Genomic DNA, 23997 nt, shown 5'->3' on the forward strand with positions numbered 1-23997 from the left:
CCTTCTCACACTTTCAAACCTCACACACCTTCTCACACACTCACACTCTCAAACCTCACACACCTTCTCACACTCTCAAACCTCACACACCTCACAAACTCACACCTTCTCACATTGTCAAACCTCACACACCTTCTCACACACTCACACCTTCTCACACTCTCAAACCTCACACACCTTCTCACACACACCTCATACATTCACACTCTCACACACCTTCTCACACACTCACGCTCTCAAACCTCACACACCTTCTCACACACTCATACCTTCTCACACTTTCAAACCTCACACACCTTCTCACACACTCACACTCTCAAACCTCACACACCTTCTCACACACTCACACTCTCAAACCTCACACACCTCACAAACTCACACCTTCTCACATTGTCAAACCTCACACACCTTCTCACACACTCACACCTTCTCACGCTCTCAAACCTCACACACCTTCTCACACACTCACACCTTCTCACACTCTCAAACATCACACACCTTCTCACACACTCACACCTTCTCACACACCTCACACACCCACACCTTCTCACACACTCACACCTCACACTCTCAAACCTCACACACCTTCTCACACACTCACACCTTCTCACACTCTCAAACCTCACACACCTCACACACCCACACCTTCTCACAATCTCAAACCTCACACACCTTCTCACACTCTCAAACCTCACACACACCTTTTCACACACTCACATCTCACACACTCACCCACCTTCTCACATTTCACACACATCACATTCCTTCAACCATACCAGATTGGGCTAGCAAACAGTAGTCCTATAACGTAATAGATACACATTGGAATGGAGGTATTTGTAGCAATGAGTGACCGTAATTCCAGTGACTCCACATAGGTAATACACGAGGTAGAAGATGGATTCAGTTACGGAACAATGAGACAGTAGGGGAGATTTATCTCCCTGTGATGTTTGTTTTATTCAAGGTTTGACTGAACCAGGGCAAGAGGGGTATTTAACGTGATGGAACATGTTATGTGACTGGAGGTGGGGTATACGGTCGTGTATCACACATTCCACAACGACAAGGAAATCCTGATCTTGTCACAACAACCTCACTTTAACAGGACGTATGTTTGTATTTGTTACAGGACTTGTTTTAACGGCTCATAGTACATCAATACACGGAAGCGTTTGTTTGGTATGCAATGTTGTATATATGACAAATGACAAAATATTGTGATCATGTTACTATAACTGTATCATAAGGTATGGGAGTTACAGTCATCTTAGCGCTAAGATCACTTCCTTTTACACACATGTTTTACTCAATGTTATAGAACACAGCGGTACACATTTGATCCCTTACTTTTTTTCAGCAGTATGGTATTCAAAAAGCATTACAAGTCCTCTAGTGAGGATGAAAATTTTTTATTTCAAATATTTAGCACACACTTGTAAACACTGATGGATTTGGCATTTAGGAAGCCGGGTGGGTAAGCGTTCACTCATCATGCCGAAGGTCCGGGTTCAATTCCCACATGGGTACAATGTCAATTCCATGGTTTCTCCACTGTGATATTGTTGGAATGTTGGTAAAAGCAGTGTAAAACCCGACTCACTCACCCTATGCATGATACCCGTGAAGATCCAGGGTAGAATAGGTCTTCAGCATCCCATGTTTGCCGTAAAAGGCGACTATGCTTGTCGTAAGAGGCAACTAACAGGATTTGGTGGTCAGGCTCGCTGACTTGGTTGAAGCATGTCATCGATCCCTTTTGCGTGGATCGATGTTCATGATATCAATCACTGGATTGTCTAGTCCTGATTTGATTATTTACAGACCACTGTCATATAGCTGGAACATTGCTGAGTGCGGCGTAAAACAACAAACCAACCAACCAGCCCTCTGTATGATAACCTGTATAAATCATCTTGAATGTTTACACTCCCAAAAGGACAAATTATCAAGTACATGTATCAAAGCCTTACCCATAGAGTGCACACTAACAAAATATTTTGTATGGCTTAGCGGCCTAGTGAAGCTGACTGAATGCCATTGCGATGAGTTGTATATACCACAGTGTGGCCGTAGTCAGGCGGTGGGTCGGTCTATATGTTTACTTATTTATACAGGCTTTAATTAGTTGTGGTAGCGGGTGGCCTTCACCTTGCCTCCCGAACATCGGTAGTTGTGTTGACATAACATACCAGTGTTTAGCAGGTTGCTTGTTCCCTGTCTCTAACAACAGCGTAAGTGACCTGGAGACATTTTTATCAATGTAAATGTGCTGATAATAAAACATATATTAAAGTGTTGTTGAACTTTGAAGTGAATATATCGCTTTATCAGTTTGGGTGGGAGGGGTAGCTCGGGTACTTGGGTACTTGGGTACTTGGGTACTTGGGTACTTGGGGCAGGTGGATCCTGAGTCCGGGTATCCAAGGGACAACCCGGACCCACGTGATATATTGTTCAGTGACAATAACAGTAAAACTCCATGGTTACACCAAATGTTTGCTTTTGTTTCTGACAAGGCACACATTCATTCTGACTTCTAAATGTTTGGGTAAAGATAAATCCTCAGTCAACTTCAGTGTATGCATAATCAGATCATTTTAAATAGTTTTTGCCAAGGGGCTCCAGTAAAACAATTCCCAAACTGACATTTTGTCCCCGACTCTTGAGACCAACAAGAGGTACCCATTAGGGTCAAGTAAAGGGGGCGAGGTACCAGGGTAGTAAATTTATTCTTATGCTTCTAAATCCATTGTTCTTTGTGCCTGAATATTTTTACTAACCTACAATTTAATTTAATCTGCTTGTTAGTTCAAACCTTGATAGTTTGGTGTGTGATGCATGTAATAGCGTATTATGATACAGAACTCCCGATAAATGTTTGTTAATTGTTGTTTAATGCCGCACTCGGCAATATTCCACCTGTATGCTGGCGGTCTGTAAATAATCAAGTCTGGACAAGACAGTCCAGTGATTGACATCACAAGCATCGATCCCCGCAAATGGGATACAATGACATGCATCAACCAATTCAGCAAGCCTGACCACCCGATACTGTTAGTTGCCTCTTACGACAAGCATAGTCACCTTTTACAGCAAGCATGGGTTGGTGAATACCTCTTCTACCCAGGATCTTCACCTGAAACCTGTAACGTTATCCAAACAATACATGGTATCACCCCAATTTGTAATGACCCCCAAAAGTGATTTATTATATAATAACAACAAAAATAGCAAGGGTTAAACCTGACCTGGCTCCAAACGCTGTATGCTATTCTTGGTATTATACTCGGAATGACACCAATGTCAGGGAATAAAAAAATATATAGGTTAGTGTATCGTGTGTCTTGCACAGCTGTGGCAATACAAATCATTTATCACCCCTGTTTTTCACCACCACAAAAATGTAATAAAGTCAACAATCACAGCGATGGATTCAGTAATGCATTCAATCAGGCACAAATATTTTATGAACTCCAGTGTTGGTATCGGGTTCTACCAACGTACTGATCAGTTGAACATGAATAAGAAGCACGTATTTTGTCAGTTCAGTTTCTCATTTTATTACATTCTCGTAAGCATTTCCCACTTTTATGGGAAACTCTATTTCTCTATTCTTCAGCTCCTGTAAGCAGTGTTGATTCAAGTGGATAAAAGCAATAAACACAACAAAGATTAGAAAATCAGACCCTCCAACTTGATATATTGTCGTGTACATAGCTAAGGTGAATTTGGTTTAGCTGTGAATTGAGTCAAGTTCTCATATACCCTGTCAACAATGAGGGGATTGTCTCGGGACGAATACCACATGGCTGCCCAAGCGTTGCTACCCTGTATTGAAAAATACTCCCCAGTGAAGCAGACGGACACTGGGTAAAGGGAGACAACTTCTCCATGACTGTGCCCACCGAGCACTTGCTGATTCTGCTAAGTTGTTGAGGTTCAACAGAGTTAGCATCAGCAGATGGATGTAAATTGTTTAGATATTTGAAATTTGATTCATATTTATGATGTTTGAATAGAGAAACAGACCTATGATTATGTCATTTGGTTCATAGCGTAGATCAGAAAATTGCTCTTTAAAACTTGAAGCTGATATGCAAAGTCAAGCATGGTTAAGCATTTAATGTTGAACTTTCTTTGTGCATACAAGTGGTGTTTATGTACTTTTAATGAAAGTATTACGCATGTTTAGACAAATCATTCCAGAAATATGATATTATGGATATATCAAAGCTTGTAAGCAAACACAGCATAAGAAAACATCTATCAAGAGGTTTCACATTAACGAAAGCAAATATTTATACTGCAGGGGCATATATGTGGGTTAAATGATTCAATTTAATTCAAAGGTAATCCTGAACGGTATGCAGCCACACAGCAAAAGTTCACTAGGCTACAGGAAGGGTACACACGTTCAAACTTTATTTTTTTTAATCAGTTGAACCTTATCGTGGGTTGCATTCCATCCCCGACCCTTCAAAGCTCCATTATGGTGAAAATATACATCCTCGTCACACTCTGACCCACGATCAGTCCATACAAAAGAGCATGATGGACGGGACTCCGCTCCGAGACGTGTGTGTCTCCTTGCCAGCCTAACAAGGCCTACTCTGGCTGGTAGATTGTGAATGAACGCAACCATGAAGATATCAGTGCCATATCACCCAGTGTTGTACTTCGATCACTTGAGTAAATGGAATAGTTTAGTTAGCTGGGTGTGGCTGGGGTTGAATTGACTCGGTATAGTTTACTGTGAGAGCTGTCATGGTTTTATCACTATTGACGTCAAAACTAGAATGTTTATCCGTCACAACAGTTTGTAAACAAGGTATTCATGGTGTTGAATATGAAATTTCTGAAAATATGTTTGATGGTGTCATGTAAGTTGCGCCAAAAGATTCTCGATAATGATTGAAAAGTTTGTGGTACAGCTGAATGTTGTCTTTTTCAGAAAAGAGTAGCTGATACCTAAATTGCCTTTCATAGACATTCCAGAGGAATTCTTAAGTTAGAAATATGTTCGATCATCATGATCATCATCATCTTCATAATAATGATAAAATAATAATAATGATAATAATCTTGTCTCTGATCTGTCCAACTAGTACAAGGATAATTCATGATAAAAAATCTTTATTAATATTAAGATACCCGAATCAGTAACCAAGTAATAACAGACTGCACTTTTTCTTTTTTAAAAATAATTGTGTAAAAAATGCGCTCTAATTTTCGAGTACATGAAAGTACTATGATAGATTCATCAAATTCATGATGGGTGGGGAGGTGTCATGACAGCCAGGATAGATTGTTATAGAGGGAAAAAGTCATCTATATCAACGAGCAATTTTTCATGTCTATCATCTGTCCGTAAGTCAAAGATCTCTTCATTGTCTGGAGCTTTACTAGAAGTTTTTTTGACACTGTTGACAAGATCAGCATGATGACAATGAAACGACTGCATGTTTTTGACATCCTGCTTCTGAAAATAAATATTGTGTGGTTCAAGTGTCTATGGTTGTGCACTGTGGGGAAATATACTGTGTCCCGTAATATACATTTATCACTCGGATGACAAGGACTTGAGACAAATGGGTTCAGTTTTAGAATAATAGGTCGTCAAATAGCTCGGTGTTACATCGTTAGGCCGAATGCTGAAGAACTTCATTGTCAGTCATTTTGTTATGTCACTGGAAATAAGACTATAAAAAGTAATTTTAGCTTTATGTTATTTTGATATTGTAGAAATTAATTTTATGATACATTATTGATGATACATTCTGATATGTTGCACTTTGAATTTATCTGTGATTATAGAAAGATTGTCATTATTAGTATGTTCATGTTTTTCTCATACAAAATTGAGAAATATGAATAGTGGATATTGAAATTAAAGTGTTGCAGAAATTCAGCAATTCTGTTCTAATGACTTAAGTTTGAAGACATAGGAAGTTTGATAACCATTGATTCAGTGTAGCTTGTTCAGCAGCATGGGTGGACCAGTCATATAAGATGCTGTGATTTGCTGTGCAGAGTTGCATCCCTTTGGTGTGCCAGAATCCTAAGTTCAATGGTTCAAATCTTGGTTTGTTCTGATTATGTTTCTAGGTTTGTCAGCACCATACTCATACATGTGGGTTTCCCTAAAGTGGTAAACATCTGAGACCTGCATCACTTCGGGACTTCCTCCCACATTAAGCTGACACGCCGTGATATAACTGCAGTAATGTTTGAAGCAGCAATAATCAAAGCTCAATGGAGCTAGTTGAGGAATGAATCTTGTTCTTGAACTTTGAGTGCCACCGATACAAAAGGCTGAGTGAAACAGAAGTGCCATGTCTAGTGAGTCCACTTCAGATCTATTACCCCAAGACAGCATTGCCGATTCTCGTTCACCATAATTACACACACACTGACACAGAGCGGTTCATGATTCATGGTAAAGGTAGCATAATTGATGTAATTTGACAAGATGGACAACATATCGTCCACAGTGACCATTATGGCAGATCCTCTCACTGGAGTTTGTGTGTAATTACTGATGTATGTCAGAGAGATCATATCAGGGTCACATCCCATTTCCTCCTAACAGCAGGTTACTCACGATCCATTGACCTTAAAGTTGACCGTCCAATCTAAACATCTTTCTACGACCAGGTACTAACTGCCCAGTCTTATAAGATCAATTTAAATGTGTGAATGATTACTAAATGTCTGTTTATTTCAATTAAGGGATTACTGTATTATTTAAGGAAATTTCACGCCTCCATTTTAGATCCTTGTATTTGCCCTGTGTTGGAGACATCCCCAGCTCGGAGGCCAAGTGGTAATGGCCATTAAAGAGGGGATGGGGTATTCTTGATCAGATAGACAATACAGTGGGATTAGGGCCAGGCACTGAATGAATGCTGGGGGTGTACGGAGGAAGTCTTGTCACGTGTGATACTATTGTCTGTGATCATCGGACTTGGGAAATAGTTAGTGAAATTAGTTCAGAGTTGTTAACTGCAACCATGATTGCCCCCCACTGTTTGTGCCACACCTGCCTGCCTGCCTGCCTGCCTGACTCCACAGGTATGTCAGTTCAAGTTCCCTGTGGTCGTAACACACAAGTTTATTCTGGCATGTCAGTGTCATATTTCGGTGTACAAGAATGATTATCGACACAATATGGCAGGAAATTATTCAATGGCAGGAAATGTGTCATCAATGAAGATTGCTGAACACTCCTTTCAGGATTTTTTTAAAATGATCATACCAAATATCAAGCAATGAAGACAACTGGTTACCACTGCAATGTAATATTGAGTTAATTTTTTAATTATTTTTTTAATATTCCTGAGCTTTTCTTCTTTGACGTGGTTGCACATTTACTAATGGATGGAATAAATATTGAATAACATAATATTTAATTAGATTTATATCAATACAAAAATAATTCTGGCTTATTATCAGAAACCAAGAGTCTAATAACAGTTAAACTCCCTCATCACACATACCTATAGTATTTACTGGCATGACTCGAGGCCACCCCGAGGACACATTTGTCCTGGAGCTGCCTCTTCATGTGGTGATAAGTAAAGGCAGCAACAGGCCAAGTTCATACGTGGAAGTAATCCCTGGGTGAGATAGCATCACTATTAGTATGCAATTAACCCTACTGGGATAAAGGACTGTCGGGTAAGGTGAGAACTGGATTGCTGGGACAAGAACCTGATCTATATTGAAATATGTGGGAAGAAGAAAAATAAATTCTTGTAATGTGTTGGCATAACACATTTTTACTTTTCGTTTTGCTGTTGAAGGAATACACACACACAAATCTGGTAAATTAACTTAATAATAGTAAAATATCAGGATTTTGCAGTAACCTTCGCTTTGGAGATGGAAGAATTGTCTCCCTTATTGCACAGTTTTCTCTATCCTCTTCAAGTCATCTTTCAGAAATAAATATTTATCATTTTTTACAATCAAATAATGATATTAAACAAAAAAGTACAATGACTATAGAATGTTAATAAAGTAAAACAATTGATCTAATGTGTTGTTATTCTTGTATTTAGGAATAATTTTTCATCACCTCATATTTGAGGTATTAGCAATAATGTACATCTAAAGTTTGACTTTCACCTGATGAAGAAGTAAATACATGTATATATATATATATTTATATAAGTATATACTCTCAAATGTTGTATTCCTCATATAGAAGTTGACATCCATAAATTCTCTTCCTTATGTGTATCACTTCTAAACGGCTTTCAAAGACTTAAAACAAGAATGATTTAAAATGCTTACACCTACATTAAAGAACCTGAGTCAACTTAAAGCTCCTCACATGGTTGTGAGTTAACTGCTGCTCACATGGCTGATGTCAGGAGCTGAGGCTAAGGACCTACTGCAGTGTGGCACATCGCAGTTTAGTGTCACTGCTTCTTCACAGTCCTCTGATATGCTTCCTGTGCACGACTCTAGCTTACAGATGGCCGGTATTAGAATGGGCTGTTGACATAAGACAGTGACATGCACAGGGGAGAAGATGAGGGGTGATTGGGGGGTGGGGAGAGTTGATGGGGGAGGGATCAGAGTTGGTTTGCCGCCATCAACTCTGACTTAAAAACGACAGGTCTTTGCATGTGGATGAGGTAGAGGTGGTTGTGGGGAGTGTGCTTTAAGTCGACTCTGGGACTCTGCGACACATCAGGTCATGTTGAGAGTGTTTGTTGGTGGAATTGTCATCCCTCATGCTGGCGCTTTCGTCACATTTTGTGCCATGATTGTCAACAGATGACAACGTGCTGGTCAGCATGGTGACCTTGGCATTGAGAGACCTTGAGCATCCAAATTTGCCTCCGCAGTGTCCACGTCTTGTTTATGTGCGTCAGAGGAACTTTTCTATGTAGATGTCTGTCCAGTTTCTCACATCCTCACATTCCCGACATTAGGGAAACAGGTCGTTGATGGAGAAGGGAACAAGTGAGAGCGCTTTCTCACATTTTTAAGATGCCCAATCACCAACCCAACTCTGACCAGCGTTTCAGTTCAGGTTCCACAAAAAATTGGACAAAAACTATTTCAACAAATTATTAGAAAGACAAGTGACTCGTTTACATGAGATTTACATCCGGAAAGAGAAAGAAATTAGTGATGAAAAAGATCCCAAATAAACTCATCCTGATAATAACATTTCATTATAAAACCCAAAACATTTGCTGAACAAGAATACAAGTTATACAGTCTGGTAATAAAAGTATTTCCAATGTCGGTTGAATGAAATCAAAATACATATAAATATATAACAGCTTCAGGTTTTAGCAAACCATGTCCATTGCTATTGTGATCTTTAAAAAGAGGTCATACAACCACATTGTTATCAACAAAGAAATCGATATGGACAGATATCTGCCCTGAACCACACCCTAACCTCAAACACCTTGTGTACCAATTTTGTTTCAATATTATCCTTTTAATTTATTATTAATTTGATCACAGATATAGACATGAGACTGAAAAACAGCTTTATAAGACAAAAATTGATCAAAAGCAGAAACATCTAGTTTACATACGTTAACTGGTAATGGGAAGAATATTAAGTTTTGTTTAGAAAGATTGAAGCGCCATATTTTGAAATTACCTGTGAAAACACACCTGAAGATGGAATCCGTATGAACCGCGACCTGTGACCCTACCGTGAGGTCAGAGTTCAGCATGTGAGAGAGGCAGCCAGTAGAATCGTTCTGTGTGCAGGGATTATTTGTGTATTGCTTTCTAAACACAACAAGATGTTCGAGAGCATGGAGAGACTGGTCAAATGATGAAAACCGTCTCAGAGACAAGTAATGAGTAGGAACACTTAAAAAATGATGTACGACATAAGGAAATGTTGCTGATGGTGTTATTGTGAATCGGGATTCTAATCAATACAAGATGCATCTGAAGGAACTCTTAACGTTCACCAATACTCAAACAGTATTGGCCGAAAGTGTGGAACATTTCAAGAAATTTCGGATCACCGATTGTTTACCACAGGTAGGGTTATTGTAGTGAATTCCTATATGCGGACCTATCGTGCATGGATTGTGTGTGTGGGTGTTAATGTTGTGTGTGTTCTTTTGGATCAGAGGTGAGAATTTTAGTTTTGATGAATTTTTATCAATAGTTCTTGTTACCAGAACTTTCGTGACATTAATCTTATTATTTGGTCATCTGATTTCATATTTCATCGCAGATGTATTTTGGGATACTTGATTTTAGCAGATGATCTCCACAAAGTTTCGAACTAAACATTCTCATTGTTTGTTATAAAAGTAATATTTGTTTGATATATTTGTCGTCAGATCTCGAAGGTCATTTAAAGAAAGGTTCAATTGAAGGTCTAATGGTAGCACATAGAATCTCTTTGAATTAAAATGCTGATTGTGCCACAATGAATCTGGTTCCAGACTGATTTTAGGAAATCTTGTTTTATCAGTAGAGATCCAATAATCTGCTTCTTATATAGTTCACCTTAATGGGTGCTTGTATTGTATCATAAAATGTGTAAATTTATGTAAAAATATTTAAAATTGAAATAAAATGTGGATCATTATCTCAGCTTCTTATAAAAATATTAAATATTAAGATAGTTGGTCTTGAAATACGCCATTCTGGAGACCAGTTCATACAAAATTGTTATATTTCAGTAAAATAAAAAAGTAAATCAGGATGTTAAACATAATACTTTTTCAATATTTTTAATCATTAATTTTTATGTTATTGTGCTGATTCATGTTTACAAGTGCATAAAAAGATTGTATTTTTATTAACCAATATCGCCTTAATGTCTGTGTCCTTGACAGGCAAAGTCTGGCGTACATTCCGACACAGGAGAGTATAATGAAAGCCAGTCACACAAATGAATAAAATAGGTTCAATATTGTTCTAATGGATGTATAGACTATTCTATCCGAAATAAGCAAAATTCGACGTGAATCAACAGCACAGAACAATATCACAGTGGGGTTGGAAATAATAAGCGCGCTCAACGTGACTGAAAACAGCGTTATTCATAGTAAAACAGAAGCCTGTCTGGGCAAAGGAGTATAAGCACACCGTCTGCGTCATCCTCCAATATTTAGGTTTAAAAGTAACACCAAATGTAGGAAGCAAATGATCAAATTCATTAATGCTGCATAGTTTGAAGAGAGATCTTGTTTATCTTTGTTTAATGTTTTCTTACAGCTGTGACAGTATAATCTCATGATGGTGTGGAAGAATAGGATATTTTGTTCAAGAGTAATTTAAATAAAATATTTGCCTGGTTAAAATTTGATTAAGTTTTTGAATAAATCTTTATTTTTGCTTTTAGGGATTACATCATGTGTACTATGTATATGACAACTGGTTCCAACATTTAGGTTGTGATGCGTTATTAGTTTTAACTGTGGATGTATATCTTGTAATCGGTTGGTTAAGAAAACAGATATCTTGTAATCGATTGGTTAAGAAAATAGACATTTAAGATAACTTTTATTATCTTGTTTTGGTATATTAATCTTTGTAAAAATATCTCACATTATTTTATATTTTTTTGTGAGGAAGAGGTCATGATGTGAAGTAGTTATAACTGAACAATTATAAATCATGCCATCTTTATTGTTTGTGCTGGGTAGTGTTGTATATCAATTCTATAATCTTTTACTTATATCGTGAATTTAATCAGATTTTTCTGAAATTTTATATTAAAATCAATTGACAAACCCATCTCCTCACCCCGATTGTAAGATAACTCGTATTTGTTTTGCTTCAGAGATTTAATTCCCTACAAATACCATTATAACATGAAACAAAGACTGTCAATGAAAAAAAGTTTTATTTATCTTTTTCCCTTTTCCTCACAAGACATTTCATCCAACAAAATAATAGATAAAAAAACACAAAATAGGTTTTTGAGTCTTGACATAGTATTTTAAAAGACCAAACTTGTGGTCTTGTGATGAAGAGTGTGGCATTCCATAAGTTTGTCGGAGTTATTTAGGGCCATTAAAGAGTTATTTGGTCGATATCCCTGAGTAACGTTGTGTGGACTGACTGTTAGATTGCCTGCTCAAAGTTGGTCATCAAGAGGATGTCTCCAAAGGAAGGAAGTCGGACGAGAAGACATCAATAATTTGGGTTGTTGTCGTTCAACTACTGACCGTGTTTGACCGAGTGCAACCGTCTCTCTGCTGTGGTCAGGTGTACACACCTGATAATCCTTAGTAATTTGTGTGGGTGAAGAGAATGTGACAAAATTTCACAAATGTCAAACAATTATTATGTCCATGTGAAAATGAAAAGAATTTCACGAAAGTTACTTCCACTTTTAATTTGAATTCTGAAGAAAATTTTTGAAATCCCTTTAAAGTCCTTTGTGACCTGTAGAAGGGAGAAAATGACTCCATTTTCTTATCACTATCTGTTGTTTTCAATTAGTTCCTTTCATTATTATTGTAATCATTATCATCATAATGCTTGTAAATAAACCACATCTAACCAGAATAATTTTAACAATATTAAAATACTTATTCAAATCAATTGAAAATATAACAAATATATTAACTTAAATATTAAGTTACCACTCTCGTAATAATAAATAAAGCAAGGACATTTTCAATACTAAATATCAAAAACAGTAACATAGAAATGTGTAAAAATAATTCAAGAAAAAACGACCACTGCCAGCCAAAAGAAGAAAATGAAACTCATCCCATCCATCTATAATCCTGTTACTCCATCACTGCCAAGGCCACAACACGTGACTCTGAAAATTATAACATCTACTGCCCTTTTGGACTACGCCAATGCCAGTTCCACTTATTAACACTGAAGTTTAAAAAACTCTGCCAAAAGTTTCTTTTCCAAAGATTACTTTTGATCACGTTTCATCCAAGCTAAAAGGATAATCCTGCTGCGATGATATCTGTGTGCCCTCTGTTTGATTACGAATTATTGCCAGACGTTTTTAACGTTTGCTTGAGCTCACGTTTTATGTAAGCTGCAATGGCTAGACCTGCATTCAAAAGTTAACTGTTTGTTAACGTGGGACATGATTATGCTGTATGATGTGGGGAATGGCGTAAGCTTCATGTTCTTTGTTAAAGATATATTTCATCCTTCAGACAGTATTTTCACACATAGAAATTTGATTGTGGATATATACTCCAGAATACAGAAAAGAGGATTTCAAGAATTAGGTATGCAAACTCCGTACTTCAAAGACCCCCTGCCGGCTGTTACTTGGGTCAGAGGTCAGGCATGTGAGCTGGAATGGCCGGCAAAAGAAGGCTAAACAAATCTGTGTATTAACCAGATATTTTTTGAGTGAGCATGCGGAAGTCTTAGCTTAGTGCCAATCTTTGTGTAAACGGTCATATATTTCTTGTCACGCCAAAGTGCTAATTGAAATAGGTCCTGTAGACCCAACAGATGTTCGACATGGCCCCTTCTCGGCAATTTCAACACTTTTTAAGGCATTAGGTCTCAGGTTTGTCAGCTTTCGCCTTTTACAATTCAGAAAAGGTCACTATTAGTTATTGACCTGTGAAGATCCTGGTTAGAATTAGTCTTCAGCAACTCATGCTTGTCGTAAGAGGTGACTAACGGTACCTCAAAGTATGGATTGTTTTCTTATGCAAGTATTTTTCAATCCAACATTATGGGATGTAAGAGTGGAATTTAGTTTTTGGGAGGTTTTAACAGGAATTCTTAACAAATTAATACAAGAAGTATGGCTTCTTGGATCCAAGTTTAGCTCCCTGGCTCCATATGCAATCAGGAGATGAGTCCAATAGCTGTTCACGCTACTAGTTCATGTCTCTAGTTCTCCAGCAGGGGTCATCTTTGTTTGTGATCTGTCTGTATGTCATTAGTACCTACTTTTATCTATTCACTGCTGGAGAGGTCGGGTAGCCTAGTGGTTAAAGCGTTTGCTCGTCATGCCAAAGACCCGGGTTCGATTCCAAACATGGGTACAATGTGTGAAGCCCATTTCTGGTGTCCCCAGCCGTGATATTGCTGGAATATTGCTAAAAGTGGCGTTAAACCATACTCTCACTCACTCACTCACTCACTCACTCACTCACTCACTCAAAGTGAAACATATCAATCATTGTATTACCGGTAGTAAGAGTGTCCATGTGATGTCAAATCTAAATGTCGAATAGTATCTGTTTTCTTAGTTAATGCTTACATTTTAAGTTTAAATAACAAAAAACACACCACTTACTGATCTATCTGGTGTAGAATATTGAGGATATATAGGTTTGGAATCCACGTTACTTTAATAATATGTGGCAGGATCCAGCAAAAAAATTTACCACACACACCAGACACTGTAATGTGTAGGGTATTGCAATATTAATTTTAGTCCACAAGAATGACATTAAATTAATTCTAACTATAATTCAAAATTACACTGCCCTATTACCCTTAAAAAGTGCTGTGAGTGCTGAGAAAATTGACGAAGGAGGCACTTATTAAACCATAAACAGTGAGTGTTATTTGTTTTGAGATATCAAGCAGAAGGGAACAAACTTTGTTAAATTGTCCATGAATTAAAACCTTTTTGTTAATAGCTACCTGGAAACTATATAACCATTCCACGCTTCTGTGTTGAGACATCTGTAATATACACAAGAAAACTGGAACTGTCATGTAGAGTTTTGGCCTTAGTGAGAGGCATTTATAAAGATTTCTTACAGATTGGTCTGGAAGTTGTCCAGGGGGTGCTTATTGCACTTAATACGGTTACCGTATTCAACGTAATAAGCACCCCGCTCCGATAGCACCCATGTCGATATTTGCTAATATATTGGCTAGTGAACAATCCCAATTAGCACCCCTTCCGATTGATCAATGTACACAAGACTTATATATTCGTGTATAATACGTGTGTTATATGCATCCTTAATTATGGGAAATTAAATTCTGAAAAAATATATCTGTCGTATATAAACATTTCAGGCTGTCAGCACAAACCACGAAATTTAGGATCTTTCATCAAAATAATATTCTATTACCCCCCTATTTCTAATTTTGAGAGCGCCCTCGGCACTTATTATGTCGAATACAGTATATTGATATAGTAAGTGTCACATTCTGGTCACAATGTTGGAGAAATACTTATTTTATTCATCACCGGGTCCATAATGATAATAATAATCATTGTGTCTCGAGACCTCATCCTGCTGACTAAACCAATCATGGCTCCAGTGTTTGTAGTGAGTGAGTGAGTTTGGTTCTAGCCGCTTTTAGCAATATTCCAGCAATATCACCGCGGGGGACACCAGAAATGGGCTTCACACATTGTAGCCATGTCGGGATTCGAACCCGGGTCTTCAGCGTGATGAGCGAACGCTTTAACCACTAGGCTATCCGACCACCCCTCCAGTGTTTGTAGTAGTACAGATGCGTGTTAAGACCAACATGACTACTTTCCATGAAACTAGGTCAGCAGGCTTTCCCCATGGCTTTGTGTGGGTTAATTGTCTGGGTTTGAGCCCAGCCTACAGGTGTGTGTGTGCGTGACAAGAGCAATCATCAGCTGTCGTGGTAATGTAGGTGGCACTTTGGATCACAGCAGACAATGATTTCCAAATTTGAAAATATTCTTTTGTAAAATGGTATAATTGATCTTGTTTCTAATGCCATTCCACGGGATTGTCAGAAGATAAGGATATACGGTTAGTAGGTTGGGTGTCATGGTAGATCCAATATATCAAGATGTCAGGGATTGAAAGACTATCATGTCAGTACTGTGCCTGTTTTTATGAAGTGATTATTCTTTCAGTAAGGTAATCAGATTAATTAGATGAAATTAGGGTTGATATAATCTTTGTTGGTTATTAATATGTTTTGTCATGTGATGGTCAATCATTCAGACATGTGAATTGTTGCTACCCGTAATTGTAAGTGCGGGTGAGTGGGTTTATTGAGGTTGTAGTCATATTTTGCCAATATATTCTGTCTCTGGCAAAAATCCCATATCATATTTATGTACCAATCACATTTCCATATTTTGTCTACTTATCCAAACATCCATTAAAGATGGGTTTAAGCAGGCAAAGTGTCAAATGGGAAGATAATGAATTATCATGCAGCCAGAGGCAGTGTCTGGACAAGAACAGTTAAGAGAAGATGGTCAAAACTGATAGAGTCATCAGGACAGAGGATCAGGAACTGATATGAACCCATCAAGGAAATCTTGTGACTTTAGTTGTGTTCTAAGTACCACAGATCCTGTTTATCAAAACAAGTGTTTGTTGACGTGGTCCCACCCTGCGAAGGGGTAGAGCGTTGGTGATCTCCGTGTCATCTGAGTGACTTCTACAGACACACCTGGGCTTATCTGATGACCTCTGTGTCTTCATCAAGAGAGGGAGAAGATGATATACAGGATATACTTGGTATACTTGAGGTATACTTGATGTATACTTGATGTATATGATACACGTGGTAGACTTCATATATTTATTGTTTGTTTGTTGTTTAATGCTGCACTCAGCAATGTTACAGCTGTATGACGGCAGTCTGTAAATAATCAAGTCTGGACCAGACAATCCAGTGATTTACATCATGAGCATCAATCCACGCATTTGGGATACGATGACATGCATCAACCGAGTCAGCAAGCCTGACCACCCAATCCCGTAAGTCGCCTTTTATGACAAGAATAGTAGCCTTTTATGGCAAGCATGGGTCGCTGAAGACCTATTCTACCCCGGATCTTCATGGGTCGATATACAATATATACTTGTTGTGTGTGGTGTACTTGATATATATTATATACATGGTATACAGCAAATACATGGTATACTTGATATATATTATATACATGGCGTACTTGATGTATATCATGTACATGATATACTTGATATATATATATGTATACTTGATGTATATTATATACATGGTCTACTTGATATATATTGTATACATGGTATACTTGATATATATGTATACTTGATGTATATTATATACATGGTCTACTTGATATATATTGTATACATGGTATACTTGATATTTATGTATACTTGATGTATATTATATACATGGTCTACTTGATATATGTTATACATGATAACAGCGATATGTTGAACCTGATAAACATTTCATACTTAGTTATTTTCTGATGATGATGATGATGATCATCATCATCATCATCATCATCATCATCATGCTGTGACATGACTGTACCCTGTGAGTTCCGGCTCATCATTTTAAATGTTATAAACTATACTGCTGAAGCTGCAAATGTCATTCAGAGATGATGATGTACTTGTTTTCAAATTGTTTACAAGACAAGAACTGAACACTAGTTAGAACCATATTCCATGGTGGATTAAAGGAACAGTGCACATTGTTTTTGTCTCTTCAGGAATAAAATGAAAACAAGCATGAAACATAACTGACCATTTTATATCATCTAATAGAATAACTATGTTATAGATTATTGATTATTATTGCTAAAAGATCATTTATCTTCCTTAAGAGACTGATCAATCACTACCATATATGCTCTCTGTATTTCAATTATTCCTTCCTTCTGAACTCGACCCTTCTCTCCACGGTTGTATAGTTATTATGTTGTTTATTCAGCACAATCAACTGAATCTGCCCGTCTCGGATTCTCCAGCCCCCAACCATAGATTTAAATCTCAAGTACCAGTTAAATTCTTGTGAAGGGGCTTAATATGAACATTTAGTTTCTAATCCGTTGGCAATAAACTCTCTGTTGTCGTTGTATTGAGTTAAAAGGGTCGTGCTGATCCCCTAATCCCTCCCCCTTCATAGTGAAGTCCCTTTCAGGTTATAATCAGCCTGATTGTAGTCACCCTCATGGGTTGTCCCCGTGACCCCGGGTTGTCCCATCGCCACAGGGAGACTTCCAGATACCAGAGGACATCTGACACAACAGGATATCGTCCAAATACCCCTGGATCCTGTTCTGATAACTCAAAATATTGTCCAGCTACCCAACACTATCATCCATATACCCAAGGATATCATGCAGATACCCTAGGATATCACCCAGATACCCCAAGATATCCTCCAGATGCCACAAAATATCTACCAGGTATCTGAAGGTATCATACAGATACCATAGGATATCTTCCAGATACCACAATATATCCAGGTATCTTAAGGTATCATGCAGATACCACAATATATCCTGCAGATACGACAATTTATCCAGGTATCTGAAGGTATCATGCAGATACCATAGGATACCCTCCAGATACCACAATTTATCCAGGTATCTGAAGGTATCATGCAGATACTATAGGATATCCTCCAGATACCACTAAATATCTACCAGGTATCTGAAGGTATCATGCAGATATCACAATATACCCTCCAGATACAACAATATATCCAGGTATCTGAAGGTATCATGCAGATACCACAATATATCCTCCAGATACCACAATATACCCAGGTATCTGAAGGTATCATGCAGATACCATGTATACCATCCTGCTATCGGGCTGACCATGCCTGTCAGCCAGCAGTCCAGGAGTTGAGGTGAGGAGGTAGTCTGTTGTTCCACCTGTCTGCACCGTGGCCTGTGTCGGGATGAAGACAGGCCGCCCCCAGGCCATCTTGCATTGTCCTAGAGAGGCCACGGCAGGTTGGCCACTGAAACCAGCCATTGAGTCCAGTACTGGTTGACCATCAGCATGAGGTCCAGCAGGGCAGACTGGGGGCGAGGGGCTTGCGTTACACCGTGATTCCTACCTCCCAGACAGGAGAGGGCAGATAAGTTATTTCCTGTTGTCAGTGTGGAGGTTATGAATGTGGACACTGCAGAGTGACAACGTGGTGCGTGACATTTGGAGAGATTGTACGCTGGATTGTACACCAACAAAATCATGTTAGGAGTACCTGGGTGGTTTGACTACTCTATCAGTAAGTATGCTTGTCAACACTTTATATAACAGGTGTTTTTTAGATGAACTAGTTCTACCATATCGCTGATAAAAATGACATTTTTTTATACATGCAACTGTCAGCTTGTTATTGACAGGTATGATGTTACACTGTCATGAGTTTCTGTGTTGTTAATCAGCCTTCAGTGTAAATGTCTCGAAATATATATACCAATTTCAATAGATCAGTAAGACTTTGAAAATATATATATTTGTATCAGTCATTTACAATTTGGCAAAGAATGATAATGTATTGTCAACTTCAATTTCTTAAAAAATCGAGATGGAAAAAAATTACATTTTTGAAATGTTACCTCAACCGCTCCCTTTGACATTGATGCATGTCAGGGTAGCGATCCATTTGGTAACACCTACTTGTAATGTGTGTCAATCAGTCCTCTCGATGGAACTCACGCCTCTAACCTTACTTCAAACAGTGGAAAAAATGCACATTAGCATTTCCAGTATTCATATGCTGGATCAATGCGAGCCTGTTGTACATACTTGACAGGAGCGTTACAATCCGCAGTGGTATTTGGGATATAGCCCACACAGTTTCCTGGACGTATGAAGACGTTGTGTAATAGTTTGGTTGTTGTTTGAGTTGTGATTACAACATGACAGCTATGTCATCGAGGATCGTTATTCGTCGTTCTTTCAACAATGGGAATGCTTCAGCGGTTACATCACCTGGACATCATAAACAAATTATGCCTTTTCATACTTTCAATCCCCTGTCTCTGTTGTTCATGTAAGGGATGTTTTATTAACATGCTGATAAGGATATTTCACAGCGTTCAATTCCTACCAGCATGTTGCTTTGAAATCATTTGAATAGTTGGCTTAAGTTTGTTAAGGAACACACAGAGGCTTGTAATCTTTGTAGTTCTCAATTTCTGCCTTCATTTTCCTGTTTACAAAACCTAGGTACAAATTTGAGGAATATTTTTCTGACTTTCATTGACGCAAAAGATTCCGAAATGTGATGCGGTGTTGCCTTTAGATAAATTAATGTTTTTCTTCTCATACAAATAAGTTAACGGATGTGTGAATCAATTTTCATACTCCGACTTGTAAACTTGATCCTAGACGACATTGTAACCATGTGTGTTATATACTTCTCAAAAAAAGTTAAGGACAACCGATTCTTTCACGTTCCTATAGTTAAGCTGACATGCTGTGACAAATTAACTATAGTAACATGAAAGATTTGGGCGGTCCTTTACTTTTTATGAGTAATATATGTTGTACAGATACATGTCACCGAGATCAATTTTGGTTCATATTGTCGTAAATGTCACATGTTTATGTCAGACTTACAGGATATTTAGTAATTAACTTACGACTTGTCAAAAAACGATATATCTAAAGGGGAAAGAATTTTGACACTTTGCTGCAAATCAGTGGTATGAGTATCAATTGTAAGCCAGCACTACAGGACGCTTTGTTCAGCCAAGACGAAGTGAGAGGTACAGTAATTATACCTGAGCCCACGTGTTCACCTGATGTTTTTTCTGCTTGGCTGCTCGTTAGATTATTGTTTACCTGTACTTCCCTGGGGCTGTTGTATTCGTACCCCGGGTCAGTTGTCAATTGTCATCAGACTTGTTGATTGAGTGATTATATAGGAGTTATTCTTATCAACTCTGTTGTAGTTTGGGAACAGTTGATTCAAGGTGTTGTCTTAGAGATGTTTCACATTTTATTTTTAATTTATCAGTGTTTTAATACTCCTTGTATTACAGTGTCATTCATCAATTGTTCTCAGTTCAATTATATTGCTTTATAAGATGGGTGAAGAATTGCAAAATAATCAGTTTTCTAATGTAAAATTTTCCGTCAAATCTACATACAACAATCTCAACGATAATGCAACACTACTGTTAAATACTGACATGCCATTACATATTGTTCACTCTTCATCTTTGTATAAGGTCAAAAATAATTTGAAATATTAGTACAATTTTGTCCTTTTTCTAATGGCTTCAGATTAAATACAATTTGAAACGTTAGTAGAAAATACGCCTCTATTAATGATTGCATTTGATAAAAGAAATCTACCTACACCCATCTAAAATTTCCTTTCATAAATCAAACTCTATCTGTAGCAACCTTTCAGTTGTCATTTTTATAGGTCATAATCAAATACTACATTTTCCGGAAATAATAAACGACCAACATATTGGCGCACAGAGCACTTATGCACATTGAATGCTGCGCTATACAAATGCATAAATTATTATTATTATTATTATTATAATATTATATTATATTAATAGTATATATTCTGTGACATAAATGGTATGGGAGAGTGTAATATTGGCTACTATTGTTAACACTGGGTGATGTAATATTGGCTCTGGAGGTTTTCAACGATGGACAAGGGGTTGCCTACAGTTAATAGCCCACCCCCAAAGTTTCAATAAATGAATCATATTGTCCCTGTGGGCCTATACTCTTGACAGTATGGTAGGAGTTAAATGTGAAATGTCAGTATGACCAGGCCAGCATGTCACGGTCGACTGGCCGACGTATGTTCGTGTAGAGCCAGGGTATGGCCAGATGTAGGCTAGCTCCTATAAGTCTGCCTTGAATCCACCCTCTTGCTTACTGCCAGGCCACTTGACACAGATTTATACTGCTTTGATGTTACTCGATACATGCAGAACCATTCATATGGAAAGTGAAAGACATGGCACCTTTGTTGGCGTATACGATATACGTGCACTTTCACACACACACACACACATACACACACAATCACAGGGCATGCATATTGTGGGAATGAGAATCTAGGCTACCCTTCGCATTCATTTTCTTGGAGAAATGTTTGACATTTATCATTTTATATATGCTACTCTAAAGAGTGAGTGAGTGAGTTGGGTTTAACACCACTTTTAACAGTATTCCAGTTATATCGCGGCATGTCAGCTTAATGTGAGAGGAAAGCCCCAAGTGATGCAAGTCTCAGACGTTTTCCACTTCGGTGGAACCCATGAGCACGGGTATGGTGCTGACAAACGTAGAAACATAATCGGGGCGGACCGGGATTCGAATCCAAAATCATAGGTTTCTGGCATGCCCAAGGGATGCAACTCTGCACAGCGAATCGCAGCGCCTTAGACGACTGTGCCACCCGTGCCCCAGCTACTCTAAAGAAGTTAAAGAACTCCCATGTTTTCATTGGACAATAGTTATTTTGTGAGGGCTGGTGGGAATTGCCCCACACAGCCTTCCAATAGATGTTCCTTAACTTGTTTTGAGTAGCATATCAGTTTTCACTTTCAAATGGTCAGTTTTTATATTAAAAAATTTTAGAATTAATTTTTGATTTTATAAAAGCCAAAAAATGTTAGCATGTCAAAAAACTATATCTCTGTATTTTCTGCACATAGGACTAGATGTCTGGTGGAACGTTCATTGATATCATTTTTGTCGCTTATAGGACATGTTACGTCATATCACGTCATTCTTGACCACTAATCCCTAACTAGATCAATTGAGTGTTCAATTGACTCAATTCAGAATCCAAAAATCCAGAAGAACTGTAACAAATGCAAAAGAAAGCTTGCCAGAGGTTGGGGTAATTCTATTCTGGCAGCCATGCAAGCTTTCCTGATCTCTTCACACGCAAGCAGATCTACACTTATCACATACGAAGAAAAACTCCTCATTTGGAGCCCAGTCTGGCCCTGTGACAGGGGAGATTACATGTGGTTTAATGCGAAGAAAATCACAGTTTAACTTTCAAATGTTGCACTATCGTCAGCTGAAGCTGCTTAATACAACAGTAAACTTGGTTCTAAAGAATGTTATTTTTTTCGCTTTTTTTTTATTGCTTTTTTTATGTCGCAGACCAATTCAAGTGGGGACTGGAGGTTTGGGTCCAAGAATTCTTGAAATACCTATCGTTTGCCAGAAATGGGTCTTTAACCCCAATTTTCAAACAAGTTTTTAAACAAGGCTGCTTGACTTTGAACTTGTCGGTTTCGGTAATAGACGTAACAGAAAAGCTAATATATCATGAGTTATTTTTGAATTGCAAGTATTGAAGGTTGTAGGCCAGAAAAATTGCAACCTTATCTCTTTTTTAATACAAAACAAAAACAAAACATGAAAATAATCATTCAAAATCATAAGTTGTTTTGTGTTCTTTTTCCAGATCAAACGCATCCCGGAGTATGACAAGTATTTAAATGATCTTCTCGATGAAACGGATTCAAGTCACACAGACTTTGATGACTTGAAGAAAGCTGTCGACAAGGTTAATAACGTAAGTAGCCATTTTGTTTCACAAATTGCATCATCATTCCTGCTTTGAAGACTAATTACCAGCTGCTAATGTCACAAGAAGTTTTGCAGAGGCCCGATTAGCATGAGGCTGTGAAAAATCAGAACGGTTGATGGAGGAATGGGTTGCAAAGGTCAGAGTTTGGTAGACAATTGTCTGTTTGGCCGAGGCGGGAACTTTGCCTCAAAACATCCAAGACTAAGCATTTGTGGGTGCCAAAAATACAATTAGGGACCTTTGACTCTAACCTTGTCAACTGCTTTTTGAAAGTGCTACCAGAAAGGTCAAGGTCAAGCTGGAAGGATAAGCGGTGCTCCCAATGTCTGAAATGCGAAAAAATAATTCCTGACACCGTTAATGACGCTGAAGCTGCTGTTGTTGCCAGATTTTCTAAATGCTTTAAAGTCCAGAATAGATACACACAGAAATTGTCCGAAGTTGGGAACTTGTGAAATTTAGAAAGATTTTTTGTATACTTCAAGCAAGACATAACATAACTTGTAGATATTTCAATGTCATTTCTTTAAAATAAAACCCATCATTTCTTAATCAGAATAATGTTTTAGTTTAATAAATATTTTGATGTTTTATTTTGTTTTATTGAAATATTTTTTTATGGTAGATGCAGATGCAATAAAAGATGTTCATTTTTTTATATGTCTCAGGTCAAAACATTTGCTGTTAATAATCTTAAATCGTAGTCATATAAGCGATGACTAGACATTTAAACGTTTTCTTACACAATGTTTCAAGGATGCT

General features: G+C 37.8%; 1 protein-coding gene across 6 annotated transcripts in view; it reads left to right on the plus strand.

The window, feature by feature from the left end:
- LOC139475122 (rho GTPase-activating protein 20-like) overlaps positions 1-23997 on the plus strand; it is a 247204-nt gene that overhangs the window by 172583 nt on the left and 50624 nt on the right. For all 6 annotated transcript variants that reach the window (XM_071258375.1, XM_071258376.1, XM_071258379.1 and 3 more), the window contains one exon: positions 23110-23220. In XM_071258375.1, coding sequence (XP_071114476.1) covers positions 23110-23220 — 111 coding nt within the window. The remainder of the gene's footprint in view (positions 1-23109; positions 23221-23997) is intronic.

The sequence above is a fragment of the Haliotis cracherodii genome, unplaced genomic scaffold, assembly GCF_022045235.1.
Source record: "Haliotis cracherodii isolate W230 unplaced genomic scaffold, xgHalCrac1.p SCAF_3, whole genome shotgun sequence".
Taxonomy (NCBI): Eukaryota; Metazoa; Mollusca; class Gastropoda; order Lepetellida; family Haliotidae; genus Haliotis; species Haliotis cracherodii.